The sequence below is a fragment of the Heptranchias perlo genome, chromosome 29, assembly GCF_035084215.1.
Source record: "Heptranchias perlo isolate sHepPer1 chromosome 29, sHepPer1.hap1, whole genome shotgun sequence".
In the NCBI taxonomy this organism is placed as follows: domain Eukaryota; kingdom Metazoa; phylum Chordata; class Chondrichthyes; order Hexanchiformes; family Hexanchidae; genus Heptranchias; species Heptranchias perlo.
Genome location: NC_090353.1, coordinates 28,036,710 through 28,053,311, shown reverse-complemented (window position 1 = coordinate 28,053,311; position 16,602 = coordinate 28,036,710). Strand labels below are relative to the sequence as shown.

At 40.7% G+C, this 16,602-nt stretch overlaps 1 protein-coding gene across 2 annotated transcripts in view; it reads right to left on the bottom strand.

Moving 5' to 3' along the window:
* Positions 1-16,602, bottom strand: part of polrmt (polymerase (RNA) mitochondrial (DNA directed)) — a 90,122-nt gene that overhangs the window by 58,971 nt on the left and 14,549 nt on the right. For both annotated transcript variants that reach the window (XR_010957920.1, XM_067968360.1), the window contains exons 5-9: positions 11,409-11,595; positions 10,742-10,891; positions 9,908-10,075; positions 3,862-4,032; positions 1,739-1,978 (exon numbers count right to left, since the gene is read on the bottom strand). Coding sequence is in view for 1 of the 2 variants with exons in the window: in XM_067968360.1 (XP_067824461.1) it covers positions 1,739-1,978; positions 3,862-4,032; positions 9,908-10,075; positions 10,742-10,891; positions 11,409-11,595 (916 nt within the window). In the remaining variant the exon portion in view is untranslated. The remainder of the gene's footprint in view (positions 1-1,738; positions 1,979-3,861; positions 4,033-9,907; positions 10,076-10,741; positions 10,892-11,408; positions 11,596-16,602) is intronic.

The window sequence follows — 16,602 nt, the reverse complement described above, 5'->3', positions numbered from 1 at the left end:
CAATCTTTTCTCATAGCTAAAATTCTCCAACCCTGGCAACATCCTCGTAAATCTCCTCTGTACCCTCTCTAGTGCAATCATATCTTTCCAGTAATGTGGTGACCAGAACCATACGCAACACTCAAGCAGTGGCCTAACCAATGTTTTACACAGTTCTAGCATAACCTCTCTACCCTTATATTTGGCTAATAAAGGAAAGTATCCCATATGCCTTTTTAACCACCATATCTACCTGTCCTGCTACCTTCAGCGATCTGTGGATGTGCATTCCAAGGTCCCTTTGTTCCTCTACACCTCTCAGTATCCTCTCATTTATTGTGTATTCCCTTGCCTTGTTTGCCCTCCCCAAATGCATTACCTCACACTTCTCTGAATTGAATTCCATTTGCCACTTTTCTGCCCACCTGACCAGTCCATTGATATCTTCCTGCAGTCTACAGCTTTCCTCCTCACTATCAACCACACGGCCAATTTTTGTATCATCTGCAAACTTCGTGATCAAGCCCCCCACATTCAAATCCAAATCATTAATATATACCACAAAAAGCAAGGGACTCTAGTAGAGTTTTGCTGAACTCCACTGGAAACAGCCTTCCAGTCACAAAAACACCTGTCAACCATTACTCTTTGCTTTCTGCCACTCAGCCAATTTTGGATCCAGTTAGCCACTTTCCCTTAGGTCCCATGGGCTTTTTTGACCAGTCTGCCATGTGGGACCTTGTCAAAAGCCTTGCTAAAATCCATGTACACTACATCAAATGCATTACGCTCATCGACCCTCCTTCTTGCCTCCTCAAAAAATTCAATCAAGTCAGTGAGACACCACCTTCCCTTAACAAATCCATGCTGACTGTCCTTGATTAACCTGTGCCTTTCTAAGTGACGATTTATGTTGTCCCTCAGAATTGATTCCAATAATTTGCCCACCACCGAGGTTAGACTGACTGACCTACAATTTCTCGGTCTATCTCTTCCTCCCTTTTTAAACAACGGTACAACATTAGCAATCCTCCGGCACCATACCTATAGCCAGGGAGGATCAGAAAATGATGGTCAGAGCCTCCGCTATTTCCTCCCTTGCTTCGCTTAACAGCCTAGAATATATTTCATCCATTTATTTTCAAAGATGCTAAGCCCCTTAATACTTCCTCTCTCACTATGTTTATCACATCCAATATTTCACACTCCTCCTCCTCCTCCTCCTCCTCCTCCTCAACTATAATCTCTGCATTGTTCCCCTCTTTTGTGAAGACAGACTTAAAGTATTCATTAAGAACCATACCCACATCTTCTGCCTTTTTGGTCTCCAATAGGCCCTACTCTTTCCTTAGTTATTCTCTTGCTCGAGTACGTGGCCTCCTTATTTTTCCTACCAAAAGCACCACCTCACACATCTATATTGAAATTCACTTGCCATTTACACGCCCATTCTGCAGGTTTGCTGATGTCTTCTTGTATTTTGTCGCAGTCCTACACTACAACGTTGAGCACACCTCAGAAGTACACCATTGTTTCTCACATTTTGAGTTAACCGCACTAGTTAGAGATAGTGAATCATGCAATACCAGAACTTTCCCATTTCAACACCAAAAATTCCCCTGGTCTCACAAATACAGATGCAAGATAAATTGGCTTTAGCCAACATTTGCTTAGTTAGGTAAGGGTAAATACAGATTCTTCAAAATATCAATACAATATCTATGCAACATACAAAAGAAAACACATGACTGTGCCTCACCTGTTTGTTACTGCGAAAGCTGTACATATGATACAAGGCAGGAATAAGTTTCTTCTCATGACTTGGGTTTTGGGTATTTATGGGGATTTTAATTTCACGAACCATTAGATCTATTAGATGAGTTCCCAAGTGTACAACCAGAATATGAGGCCAAGGAGAATCTTCACTTAACAGCGAAGGACCTAAATTCATCTTTCTTTCTAGTTTCACGAAGTACTCACGAGGCAGGAAGTTGTTCAGCTAGAATTCAAATACAGTTAAAAATAAATGTTTTTACCACACGTAAATAAATCTGAGGCTTGCAATAGAATAATTATTATAGTTTTTAAGTATCCAACCCTTGGCTTGAATTTATATTCAATCACAGCAATAAAAAGTCAGAAGGAATGGTGAGTTTTCCCCTTAACGACCTCACCGTTAACAACAACTTTAGAGGGCTACTCTACATCACTATTTATAAAATCTAAAATGCTGTTGTCTTTTTGGCTTTATCTACCCATGCACTTTCAAGGAATGATGTATTTGCACGTCCCCCTTCGTTCCTTCGCACTATTTAGCATCTTGCTTTGAGTTTATACTCCTATTCTTTGTTTTTCCTCCCAAAACACATTACTTGATACTCTTCTGCATTAAATCGCATCTGCCACCTATCTGCCCAACCCACTAACCTCTTAATATCATTTTTAGAAACATGGAAACATAGAAAATAGAAGCAGGAGTAGGCTATTTGGCCCTTATGCCTGCTCCACCTTCAATATGATCATGGCTGATCCTCTATCTCAAGACCATATTCCCACTTTCTCCCCATACCCCTTGATGCCTTTCGTGTCTAGAAATCTATCGAGCTCCTTCTTAAATATATTTAGTGACTTGGCCTCCACAGCCTTCTGTGGTAGAGAATTCTACAGGTACACCACCCTCTGAGTGAAGAAATTTCTCCTCATCTCAGTCCTAAATACCCTACCCCGTATCCTGAGACAGTGACCCCTCGTTCTGGACACCCCCCCAGGCCAGGGGAAACATCCCCCCTGCATCCAGTCTATCTAGCCCTGTCAGAATTTTATATATTTCAATGAGATCCCCTCTCATTATTCTAAACTCAAGTGAATACAGGCTGAGTCGACCCAATATTTTTAAGTCTTTTATAGTCTTCCTCACCGTTTGCCAAACTGTTAAACTTTTGTGCCATCAGAAAATGTTGATCTATTCTGTCCATCCAAGTTGAAATCACTGAAGCATCTCAAGTACACCATGGAATGGTTATAGCACAGAAGGCGGCCATTCGGCCCATCGAGCCCGTGTCGTGCAAGTTCAACCCTTCTCTAATCTAAGCAACACTCATTAACCCTGGACCTTTGTTTCATGTCTATCAACCAGTTTTCTGTCCATGCTGCTGCATTTCTTCTTGGACGATGTTCCTGATTTTTTGTAACTTAATGGGATTATTCTGCAGTTTGTGTCCTGCCTCATCCAAATAAAACAAACATCTGCAATCTATCTTTTCTTCCAACTATCGGAACATTTTGGCATTAGTATCTGGTCTAGTCGATGGCTCGGTTTGTCTCTTTTCCCACTTGTTACATAGCTGTTATTTCAAAATCATTTTAAATATTACGATTCTGTCCCATTATGCAAGAATCATAATATCAGTGTAAGTTTACAAACTGGCAAATGCTTAATAGAATATTACAAAAAGGTGGTACGTAACATCAAAAAGTTTGTAAAAGCAAGTGAGATAGGGCATACTAATACAAACATTAAATCCATTCTTAGTGAGGTTTATTGAGAAACTTATGTGATAAAACTGATGGACAAAGTCATCTCAAATCTCATTTGTTATAAATTCAGGGTGACTTTTATACAGATATAATAAGCTGTGCCTTAAACTTTATAATTCCGGAAAATGTTCAGACAAGATTTTAATTTATCTATTACATCGGATCTAAAAACCAATGCATAAATTCTTCTTGATGCATGCTGCTGATGATGCACAAGTCTCCAATCCAATAGTTTGCCAACTTGAGCTTGTTTTTGAAATAAAAAACACCAGCCTATTTCTTATTTGTTCATATCTTTCTTTTAAAAACAATTCCACTAGAAACAAAATATTCAGTCAGTATTACCTCAGTATCCTTTGCCAACAGTTCAATGTAGGCATGATAAATGTCTTTTAGCTTATCCACCATCTCATTTTTAACCTTCTTTCGTATTGAATACTTGTTGTAGACTCTGTTACCCAATTCCTTGGCAATTATCAACAATGCCTCTCCATTTGGAGGTATATTTGCAATACTCTGAAAGACAGCATGGAAAATATTAAATTAACTCTCAATGTTTGAAACATGTCAACTTCAGACAAACTATTGCCCATTCATCAAAGAATCATTAGTTTACTTAACCTGCAATAGAGCTGAAGTTCAAAATGACTGGCTTAAGTGTTAACTGTATTTTGCTGCATTCAAAACAAGTGCTTTTTTTGCATAACATTTCCAGATTCACAATGTTCTTAAATAACTGGAAAAAGCTGCAACACTTAGGCAACCTTTCATCACATCTCTAGGTACAGTTCTGACAATTCAAGGATGACAATATAACAAACTGTATTGTTATACTGTCACTTTTGCTTTGATGTGAAATATTAGATAATTCCTTCCTTATCCTTTTAACAGATTCAAAAAGCTAGAGACAGTAATATGTCTGATAATTAACTTAATTTATTATTGTTACAATAGATTCATCTTAAAACCCCATACTGAGAAATGCACACCAGCCTTACCTCTAAAACTCAAGTGCACAGATTTGGTGGGAAATCGTGAAAATGGCTTATCCAAGCTTGTGCACACGACTTGGTTTTGAACATAAACAAAGTTCCTACTGAGTGAAACATGGTATCTCTTTTTATACCATTTTCTTTTATGGTCTAGTTCCTGCTGGATAAAACACTATTGGGTGTTTTATGGCCCTTAGCTCTTTGAACAGATTGCTAGACAAAGATGAGTGGCCCCACACCATGCTGTTGCTTCCCAACCCTGTTTTTACCCCCCGAGTCATAATTTTTGTTGTATAAATCTTTGTTGGTGTACTCTATAGCAACAGGAACCCACTGCCTTTTATATTGCAGCAGTCTCTTCTCTTACACTCCTCCCTGCTGTGATCAAAAAACTGTGTTTTTAACCTAACAACCCTTTTGCTTCACATTATCCACCTAGCTTATTAATTAAATAATCTATATGTACCTCTCCTGTTCAGTATAAAAGTAATGTAAAAACATATCTATAATCTTACATAAAGCAGTTTTGGATGCGCACTGATAGAAAACAGCTGTAAAGCTCAGGAATCGGGTCAGTGATCAGAATCCAGAGTGCGCTAAACAGTGCAAAACCACTTCCTAGAAGTAGTCTCACACAGCTTGGGCTTCACAGCAGGGAATTAAGACTAGAGTTTAAAGCCAAGTTTAAAAGGATTGCTTGTGAACCTTTTTTTGCTGCTAGACAAGCAAGGAAGCTCCTGTATTATGAATATTATTCTAAAGGTAGCATTTTGAAAGAAAAAAATGGTTTATGAGTTATACATACCTCTTCAAAAACTAATTTTAAAAAAACTACCTTGATGCATTTGAAAATGTTTGGGTAAGAATTAACATTTATTGAACACAAATCTAAGGACGATGCTAAGAAAAAGTGCAAATTAGGAATTTAGTTCATCAGACAATTCAGTTATTCTTGAGCATTTCTTGTGACAAACCAAACATAAGAAATAGCAGCAGGAGTAGGCCATACGGCCCCTCGAGCCTGCTCTGCCATTCAATAAGATCATGGCTGATCTTCAACCTCAACTCTAGCCAAACTGTTCCAGTACAGCTACAACACTGGCACCTACCCGACAATGTGGAAAATTGCCCAGGTATGTCCTGTCCACAAAAAGCAGGACAAATCCAATCCGGCCAGTTACCGCCCCATCAGTCTACTCTCAATCATCAGCAAAGTGATGGAAGGTGTCGTCCACAGTGCTATCAAGTGGTACTTATTCACCTATAACCTGCTCACCGATGCTCAGTTTGGGTTCCGCCAGGACCACTCGGCTCCAGGCCTCATTACAACCTTGGTCCAAACATGGACAAAAGAGCTGAATTCCAGAGGTGAGGTGAGATGACTGCCCTTGACATCAAGGCAGCATTTGACTGAGTGTGGCACCAAGGAGCCCTAGTAAAATTGAAGTCAATGGGAAGCAGGGGGAAAATTCTCCAGTGGCGGGAGTCGTACCTCGCACAAAGACAAAAGAAGATGGTAGTGGTTGTTGGAGGCCAATCATCTCAGTCCCAGGACATTGCTGCAGGAGTTCCTCAGGGCAGTGTCCTAGGCCCAACAATCTTCAGCTGCTTCATCAATGACCTTCACTTCATCATAAGGTCAGAAATGGGGATGTTCGCTGACGATTGCACAGTGTTCAGTTCCATTCACAACCCCTCAGATAATGAAGCAGTCTGTGCCCGCATGCAACAAGACCTGGACAACATTCAGGCTTGGGCTGATAAGTGGCAAGTAACATTCGCACCAGTCAATGACCATCTCCAACAAGTGAGAGTCTAACCACCTCCCCTTGACATTCAACGGCATTAGCATTGCCAAATCCCCCACCATCAACATCCCGGGGGTCACCAGTGACCAGAAACTTAACTGCACCAGCCACATAAATACTGTGGCTACAAGAGCAGGTCAGAGGCTGGGTATTCTGCGGCGAGTGACTCACCTCATGACTCCCCAAAGCCTTTCCACCATCGACAAGGCGCAAGTCAGGAGTGTGATGGAATACTCTCAACGTGCCTGGATGAGTACGGCTCCAACAACACTCAAGAAGCTCGACAGCATCCAGGACAAAGCAGCCGGCTTGATTGGCACCCCATTCACCACCCTAAACATTCACTCCCCTCACCACCGGCGCACCGTGGCTGCAGTGTGTACCATCCACAGGGTGCACTGCAGCAACTCGCCAAGGCTTCTTCAACAGCACCTCCCAAACCCACGACCTCTGCCACCTAGAAGGACAAGAGCAGCAGGCACATGGGAACAACACCACCTGCACATTCCCCTCCAAGGCACACACCAACGCGACTTGGAAATATATCACCATTCCTTAATCGTCGCTGGGTCAAAATCCTGGAACTCCCTACCTAACAGCTCTGTGGGAGAACCTTCACCACACGGACTGCAGTGGTTCAAGAAGGCGGCTCACCACCACCTTCTCAAGAGCAATTAGGGATGGGCAATAAATGCTGGCCTTGCCAGCGATGCTCACATCCCATGAACGAATATAAAAAAAAGCTCCACTTTCCCACCTGATCCCCATATCCCTGGATGCCCTTAGTATCCAAAAATCTATTGATCTCAGTTTTGAATACTCAACGACTGAGCATCCACAGCCCTCTGGGGTAAAGAATTCCAAAGATTCACAACCCTCTGAGTGAAGAAATTCCTCTTCCTCCCAGTCTTAAATGACCAACTCCTTATCCTGAGACTATGCCCCCTAGTTCTAGATTCTCCAGCCAGGGGAAACAACCTGTCAACATCTACCCTATCAAGCCCCCTCAGAATCTTATATATTTCAGTGAGATCACCTCTCATTCTTCTAAACTCCAGAGAGTCTAAGCCCATTCTAATCAATCTCTCCTCATAGGACAACCCTCTCATCCCAGGAATCAATCTAGTAAACCTTCATTGCACCGCCTCTAAGGCAAGTATATCCTTCTTTTGGTAAGGAGACCAAAACTGTACACAGTACTCCAGGTGTGGTCTCACCAAAGCCCTGTACAATTGCAGCAAGACTTCCTTACTTTTGTACTCCAACCCCCTTGCAATAAAGATCAACATGTCATTTGCCTTCCTAATTGCTTGCTGTACCTGCATGCTAACTTTCTGCTTCTTGTACGAGGACACCCAATTCTCTCTGAACACCAACATTTAACAGTTTCTCACCATTTAAAAAACATTCTGTTTTTCTATTCTTCCTACCAAAGTGAATAGCCTCACATTTCCCCACATTATACTCCATCTGCCACCTTCTTGCCCACTCACTTAACCTGTCTATATCCTTTTGCAGACTCTTAAATGTGTTATTGTCCCCCAACTTTGAATCCCTTAATTCTAGCTTCCAAACCACCCACAGTAATGAAACCACATGGGTCCAAGTCACCAATAACATCCTGCATGACTGCAACCAAGGCTCATTACCCTTCCTTGTGCATCTCTACCTCTCCATAGTCCTCAATATGGATGACCATTACATCCTCCATGGTACCACCCTTTCTTGATTCGATTCTTACCTATCCTTACATAGCCAACACACCTCCTGCAATGGCTTCTGCTCCCACATGATCACCTCCAGTGTGCCCCATGATTCCACCCAATGTCTCCTCCAATCCCTTGTTTACATGCTACCTCTTGGTGACATTATCCATAAGCATAGTGTCACGTATTCTGATGACATCCAGCTTTATTTTTTGTCCCACACCAGAGTCCACAACGGCCACTGTTCTGTCTGATTACTTGTCAGACATTCCTCCAATTAAACACTGGCAAGACTGAAGCTATCCTGTATGGTTCTTGCCAGAAACTCTGCGCCCTCACCCAATTCAAAATCTCTGCCCACTCAAGTGGAACTTGACAGTGCACAACTTTGATATTCTGCTCAATCCTAAGCTAAGCTTCAAGGCTCACATCTAGTCCACCCCCAAGACTGCCTATTTCCATCTTATACATTGTCTGCCTCTGTCCCTACCTCATCTGCACTGCCAATGAAATCAATAACCACACTTTTGTCACTTTCAGATTATGATTTTTTCCAAATTCCTCTTAGCCACTCTACTCAAACTCTATGCAAAATTAATTCCTATGTCCCAGTTTTCACTCTTCTGAGCCTGGATTTCTGTGCAGTCATTCCCCTCCCTCTGTTCCACCAACGGCAAAGCCTCTTTATATTTTTTCTACATTAAAGATACTATATAAATGCAAGTTGTTGTCATGCCCTACACTTTGGAATTCCATTTCACCCCTCTTTCAAAAACCTCAAAGCCTACCCCATTTGATGGTGCATTCTTACACCTCCCCGAACCTGCTTCTCCCATGGCCCACTCAGCATCCATTACCTCCATCTGTGAAGCGCCTTGAGACTTTTCACTACACTGAAGGCACGGTAAGTGTAAGTTGTAACTACCATATAGCCAAAGAGCATGGTGCAGAACACTATCAAGGTTAAAAGGAGCAGGAAAGACACGTCTTATATAAAATGAACTCTATAGCATATGTAAAAGGCTTCAATATTGGGATCTTTGGCCTTCTTGCAGGATTAAGGCTTTGCTCCTGAACAATGTTTCTGTCAGTGTTTGAAATTCAGTTGGGATGAAGGTCCCTCTGATTTTTAAAAAAAAATTAAATTACAAGGCCCCAAAGCCAGCAGTAATGGGAGATTTGCAACTCATCATTCCTCGTTAACATCAAACCATCACTGTACTGTCTATTCTTCCCCTTCCTGTCCCCTTATGGCTTTCCTCTCCCAGCTCCCCCACGTCCTTCCCCTCTCCCCATACCTTGTCCCCTTCCCATTCCCCTCTCCGTTCCTAACCCCTCTCCTCTAGGCTTACTGTCCTGTTGTCATTGGTTAAGAAGTTTGGCTAGTTGCTCTGGACCTCAAATCCATTCATGCATCAAGGTTTAAATGCCTGAAGCATGCATTGAAATTTTTGCCTGATTAAAACTCTCAATACCAGCCTGAGGTGAATCTTTATCTTCACAGCTAAGATCCTTACCAAGGTCAGGATTTATGTTTTTGAACTCAGATGTGTGAATGATTTCACCGCGGAGCAGGCTCGAGGGGTCATATAGCCTGCTCCTGCTTCCACTTCTTAAGTTCCTATAGTATCTGTATATAGTTTATACTCAACTGCAGCTGATGCACTTCAAACTAATCTCTAGCTTAGTACAAAAAGATAAAAGCCAGGAGACATTGATCACCCAATTTCTGAACTGAATTCTGAATTGGGGCCCAGAAATCTGTCCTCAGGTCTACTGCCATAGCTAGCTGTGCCACTAAGCAATATATAATTCCCTCAAAGTGCTAAGATACATTCAGTGTATTAACAATTTATGAATCTAACCACACTTTTATCTTTCATACCTGTATCATAATGTCTACATACTCCTTATCATCCAGCAGGCAGAGATAAGGATAGAGATTCATTCTCCAGGAACAACTTCTATCACCAGCCAAATGGAACTTGCACTCACGAAATGCCTGCAGTAGAGATTTTTGCCACTTAGCGCGTAAATCTGCCAGACGTTTCCGCTGTTTCAAAAGAGCATAATTTCTGTTAGTGGTCATCAGTTCTAATAAATAACTGTTATACATATGTCACTTGTTAAAAAAAAAGCCACTACCCAGCTGATGCAATTCCACCAGCTATCACACAGATTAAAAACCTTCACTACAACTACATTACTCTTTCCCAAACCCCACAATTGGCAGAGTACTATTAAAAGGGGGTACAAAATAAACATTTTTTCAGCTGTCAGATTCAAAAAACATGTAACTATTAATAGAAAGTCAATTACATATGATTAACCTAATAATTGGATACAGAATATTAGATTATGCATAAAATATTTACAAAATAGGGAAGATTCTTGGAAGTCTGACACAAGTATATTCCTTCTTTTAATATTTTGTTCTCCCATGCCACCGTAAAGGTGATTAGCAAGCACAAGTCAGAGCTTGAAAACCAGATGTGGCATTTTTGACAATGACAGCTAACAGCAGCAGTTGCATAAAGGCCAAGATGGCCATGATTATCATTAACAAGCAATAAAGGCACTAAGGGCATGCAGCCAACATTTAACTTTCTGTCTTCAATTTTAGAGGAAGAGACCGTGATCTAAGTTAAAAAGGTATATAAAAGAAATCTTCCAATTTTCCTTCTTTATATTATACATGCAGATAGTAGAACACAGGTACCATTCTTTTCATCTTCTCTGTAATGGGTTTTGTTGCTTCAACAGAATCGAAAGTAATGGTATCCGCTTGCTCCTTGCTGAGCTGTCTATCAAATCTCTCCTTCAGTTCTTCTACACAGAGATCCAATTTAGGGTATTTGACAGGCTCAATCTAAAATAAAACAAGCTGCTTAATATATGCAACTACTATTTATTTATCAGTGGTATCATTTATTGGCTCAGAAAGGTTTGTACAGGTCATTGATCAAAAACCTACTTTACTGTTCTGACACGGGCAGGCAGATCACTTTAACTGCTCCTGTCTACCAGCAGCCAAAAGCCACGGTTGCCTTCATGAGCAAGCTAACTCTTCTGGTGATGCAGGCCACTTTGGGCAGAAGCAGCGCCATCTCATATGTCGCAAACTGACAATATAAATGCATCATAGAACTGCACCAAGAAGTTGCAAGACTTTGGCTTGAGCAAACAAGTTTCAGATCTTAATAAGGTAGTAAAGGAGTCACCAATTGCTGGCTATGTTCATCAGTATACATAAGCATGCCATCCAAAGTCCAATGTGCGAATTACATATGATCACCAAATAACACAACTGTTGAAAGGAAACGTGTGCAATTTAATTTGGTGAACCATGTGGTACTGTACTTAAAATGTAATTCTCTCCCTCATACCTTCGAATAAAAGTGCTTCACTAATGGAGACTGGCAAACCTCCACTTCAGGTTCAGATGGGTGCTGGAAGTTGGGCTGTACAACACAAACAGCTTTCATTACCATTTCTCTTTCATCTTTATGGAACACACACCGCCTAAACAAGTCTTGCATTGTGAAGCCATCTTCCTCTAGCTGCTGAATGCACCTAGGAAAATCATTTTATACAGATTATGAGTAACTTAGTAAATGTGAATAGATGTTGCATAGATTTTTAATCTTCCCAAAGGTCAGAGGTTTCCTCTTCATGTACTATACTGCTCAATCCATAATATTCTGGAGATAGTGCAATATTCACTCAGTCTTCATAATTTACAAGCATAAACTCAGTCACTGTAAAGGGCCTACATGAAAACATAAAAGTCTGGAACATCCTTTTTATTCAAACTCTCCTGTTATTCTATATACAAAGTTATGTTTGGAAGCACTCCCTCTGGCATTTTCTTTGGGAGTGGCCAAAATCATTGCCTCCAATAGGAACAGTCAGGCCAAGCCTCCTTGCTGCGAGGCCAATCTAACGTCCCCAAGCACACAGCATGCAGCGAAACCCCAATAAAAGCATTGGGGACTATGACTTTATACTGACCTAAGCAACAATCTGGAGCCACCCAGCCCTGGCAAAGTGACCCACACTGGAAATGCAGCGAATATAAAATTCTTCTCCTTGTTAGCTTGGCTGACTTGGTAACGCTGTCACCTATTGGTCGATAAAATTGTGGATTTGAGCCCAAAACAAAGGGTTTGATTCAAAATCTGAGCAGACACTCCAATGCAGTCCTGAAGGAGTGCTGCGCTGTTGGAGGTACTGTCTTTGGAAGAGATGTTAAGCCAAATTCACGACACGATATGAAGAGCAGCGAGTTCTCCCACTATCCTAGCAACATTCCTCCCTCAACCAATACTGCCAAAGAAAAATTAATCATTCATTTCATAGCTGGTTGTGGGAAGTTGCTATACACAAAACAGCTACTGCAGTTTAGCTACACAAGAGTCACTGCACTTCAAGAGCCATTAATTTTATATGTGTTATGAGACATTTAAATGTGGTAAGACATTTAAATGTGGTAAGACAGTACCTCTATTTGGAACTGTACTTTTTCTTGCTCCCACCAGTTAGATTTGTGCAACCACTGCTCTTCCTTTGCTCACTTTCAGAGCATTACAGCACTCAAAAATGACACAAAACAACACTTCATAGGCACTAAGTCCCTGAGACAACCTATTAAAATAAAATGTAATTCTTATAGTATGCCACCTTTGCAACAGGCAGTCCGATTATACTTTTCATGAGACAAAAAGCATAACTGTACTGTCTGCTGGGAGATCGATTGAATTTTATTTGAATTAATTTATTTAAAACCTTTTGTAACGCCAGGTTTCTCCAGCCAGTCCATACAATTAGAAATGGATTTCAGCTGCTTCCAAGTTCCTCCCTAAGCCAGAATTGAAGTGCAAGCAAGATCTGACACAAATGAATCAAGATATCAGACATTTTATCCGTCACGCTGAACATTTCTAATTCGGTAGTAAACTACATACACACTTACTAAGTAGTTACTATTGTGATGCGTTTGAGGCAGGAGGACCTGCACTGGTTGTTACGTTGGTCACTCTTTTGCTAAAGATATTCTGTCTGAATGACCTATTTATTTTATAGTTTACCCTGTCTTTAATCTATACCTCCTGATTCTGAGGGTAACACAGAACATGTCACAAAAGTTGACAGTATGCAGCACAAGATGTAAACAATAAAGAAAATGCTACCTGGCCACAGTATTCTTCTCAACAGTAATGTATACCTGAAACTTATTCCCTAACAGTAATCAGTATAAAATCTGTAGACAAAGTATGGAATGAACTGCAGGGGGTGAGGAGATCGGAAGACCAGCCGGGTACTAGGATTCAAACCTGAAATTCCAAACATTTTAGTGTTCTACCGCAGGTACACATGGTATTTCTTTTTTATTTTACTTTCTCCCACACTTCTGCTGAAGGTGCTGGCACTTGCTGAGGTATGGTTGTGTGGCTGCCCTCTGGTACCATGGTTCTCTCACCACCTGCCGCAAGCCCAGACAGGTGGCTATGTCCATCAGGTGGTACTATTGAGATACTTGGTGATGCACATTCATGTCTCCAACCCAGAGTACATCTTCCGTCTTTGCTACCCTTAGCGCTTCCTTCAACTGGTGTTCAACAGCTGAGGGATGGTGGTAGGTGCTAAACAACAGGAGGTTTCCTTGTCCATGTTTGACCTGAAGCCATGAAACTAATAATCATAACCAAGCACAATCCTGTCCTCACACACACTTTTCCAGCAGGTATCACCGGGTACCAGTCTGGAATGGACGACCTGGATGATATTTTTCCCTGTCCTAGTCGAGGTGAGCTAAGGATGATTGTACTGCCCCTACTATTGCCCTGGCAGAAATCAGCAAACTCAGCACAGACTGAGAACTGTGTTTCTTTCCCACTCTTGAATTTTAATGCACATCACATTAGACAGCTTGGTGAAATTATTTTTTGCAACAAAACTTACTGATTGGCAAACTTTAGTTATCAACCCATAATCTCTGTTTGAAAGTCTAGAACCATTTAATGGCACAAAGCAGTGAAATTAATTTTGCATTCATGAGCAATTATTAGGGAATTAGGAATTTTTTTTCTATTTTGCTGTTTACAAATTACTTAGTATCTCAAAAAAATTTAGATAATCATATTTAATTTGCTGAGTCACTGCCCAGCATGTTAATTGCAAACATCAAGTTGCTGCTGTGTCAGAAACTGCAGTACTCTGTTTGCTGTGCAGCAATATCCACAGACTGTTGAATCTAATATAATTTGGCTTAACATTTCACAAGGACAACATCTTAGATAATATAGGAGAAGGACGTTTCCAACATTGGCACTAGATATATTACATAATCTACTAGATCGTCAGAACAAAAACCATTCCATTAAGTTTTATTCAACTCCATTTTGGTGAAAAATACTTATAACCGAGGAAGAGATTAGTCTTTTGAGAAAATGGAACCATTTGTGTTAGCCAGCTGGTGTACCAATATGCTATGCCAGTGAGTCACAGCACAAAGGTATCACAGCACGAGGGGGAGGAGCAGGCAACGTGGTGCCAAGAAACCATCAGCGTTGAGAGTTGCAGTGAAGCCTACGTTATGGATCAAGGTCAAGATGATTTTAGCTTCAAAACTACAACTTGCTGCTGAAAATCGATTGTTGGCTCCAGGGTTAATAATGATGAAATTTTCTGCAATATCATGCATCATTTAATTGGATTCTTTTTAGGGTGTGGAAGTCTTAAGTGCTACAGACTTGTATAATTGCTTTAAAATAAATATTTTTAAAATAATAAGTAACATTTCCAAGGTATGAACTGCTAGTCTCCTGATCCAATTTGTTATATAAGTGAGTTCTCCTTGAAATAGAGGTGAGGGAAAAGGATGGCCTAGGGATGAACCCTTCACTGTGTGCCATGCAAGAGTTGGTACTGAGTTGAAATCTATACGCATTCCAAGGCCCATCATAACGTGCTTGAAAAGTGTTGTGCTCAGCTGCATTTTAGAGGTCCACTCCGTGTGCAAAATGATCCAAACATCAAGACCGTTACCCTTCACTTCATATTCTCTGCTCAGTTCGACCTGTGTGCACATTTTTTTTCTACACTTCAACATGCAAAATTAGAGTACAGCATTGTTCTAACTGATGCTTACATTTCAGAGTCCTACAAAACTATATAGAATCCGTTTTCCATTTGCCTATCTGTGTAGGGACATTTTCTACATTAAAGATGTTATATAAATGGAGGATTATTTCAAATTTTGGAAACTAATAACATTTGCTTAATCAAAAATGACTACAATTTTGTCTCGTTACTTAACAAAAGAAATGTGCCATGGATTACATGAAAATATCCACACAAGTTTACATATTTTAATCTAGGGTACTTAATCGCAATGGAGTGCTACGGACTTGTATAAATGACTCAACCATTGTACTGCGAAGGGCAGTGGGGATCCATTCTCCCAGGATCCAAGCTGTACATAAAAGGACCTGAACACTTGAGGCTCTTTTGTCAGATAACATTTTCCTTTTGTGGCTCTTGAGCTTTAAAAGGTTGGCCATCCTTGGACGAGGACATAAAGGCAACGCCTGGTGTTGGCATTAAGCCATCACACCAGAAGGTCCCAGGTTCAACTCCTAGTCTCTGCTGTTCGCTGGTCTTAATTGGAGCACAGGCACAACAAATGGGCTTGGAACTCCTTGGCTAGAAAGCAGAAAATCAGTCAGGGATCTCGATTCACACATAATGACCCAGGCTGGAAGGTACACATGGGTGGGCAGGATGGAGCTAAATGTGATGCCACCTACAGTCAAATAGCCTGCCAACACTCCCTGGGTAGCCTCACACACAAAAAATGGCTCTTTAGGTGAGGTACTGGAGGACAATTGGGTTCTGTGGAAGACCCCAGTATATGTTGAAGGGGAAAAAAATGAGAAAATTAGTAAAAAAGAATGTAACCCAGAACACTGACTTGCTCAATGATCTTTAGTGTCAACCATGTATGGAAATCAACTGGTCTTGACCATTAACGCCCTATCCCATCACTATTTATCCTACTTCGTATTTGTAAAATTACTTTCCGTATGTCTGAAATAAATCTTAAAATGGAACTGTAAATGTTTAATGAGGTTACTGTTCTCTAAATGTGTTCATGATCAATAAGGCAGATTATCTACTGCACAACCTTGCACAGAAAATTGACACACTGTGCAATGTACTCAGCAGTACAAGGAATTTAGGTCAAAGTAAAATGATTTCTTCCTTGATTGGCTTTAAGTTTGAGTTTAGTTTTCACCTAAACTGCCTTTATTGATTTATAAAAATACTAATAATTCAGCAAACACTAGTGATTTCCACCTGTACTGGTGTCTCCATCTTGATGCCTGAGGTGAAAATGAATATGCAGTAGCACAGTGCTATATAAATAGCATCAACTCCTTCAATGCTGAATAGCAAAGACACCATTATGGAAATAGTTCGGTTACTTTAAAAAAAAATGTATTTTGAACAAAAATTATTATTTGTGGCCTGGCAGTAAAAGAATTCTGCCTCAAACCCAGATAGTCACAAGCATTAAAT